The following is a 246-nucleotide window of genomic DNA, read 5'->3' as shown; positions in this document are numbered from 1 at the left end:
GAAATAACTAATAGGCTCCTTCATTCAGCCTTGTCGACTTACTTTGAAGATGCATGGCATGAAAAGAAAGAAGTTCAGTGCCCCAAGGAAGGTTGCGACCCAACCAGTAGCTGTATACATATTCCACTCAATTCCAAGGCCGGCATCTTCCATCTCCTCTGCCAGGGCCTCGGGCACCAATGATGTCTTATTCTCACTTGTTCTCTCATGTGAGAAGGCCACTGCTAATGCTGCCTGAATAGCTTG

General features: G+C 47.2%; 1 protein-coding gene across 2 annotated transcripts in view; it reads right to left on the bottom strand.

The window, feature by feature from the left end:
• LOC119584993 (major facilitator superfamily domain-containing protein 8-like) overlaps window positions 1–246 on the bottom strand; it is a 19,157-nt gene that overhangs the window by 3,304 nt on the left and 15,607 nt on the right. For both annotated transcript variants that reach the window (XM_037933600.1, XM_037933599.1), the window contains one exon: window positions 43–242. In XM_037933600.1, coding sequence (XP_037789528.1) covers window positions 43–242 — 200 coding nt within the window. The remainder of the gene's footprint in view (window positions 1–42; window positions 243–246) is intronic.

The sequence above is a fragment of the Penaeus monodon genome, chromosome 19 (assembly GCF_015228065.2).
Source record: "Penaeus monodon isolate SGIC_2016 chromosome 19, NSTDA_Pmon_1, whole genome shotgun sequence".
NCBI classification, from domain to species: domain Eukaryota; kingdom Metazoa; phylum Arthropoda; class Malacostraca; order Decapoda; family Penaeidae; genus Penaeus; species Penaeus monodon.
The sequence above is the reverse complement of the archived record's forward strand: the minus strand, read 5'-3'. Positions and strand labels throughout refer to the sequence as shown.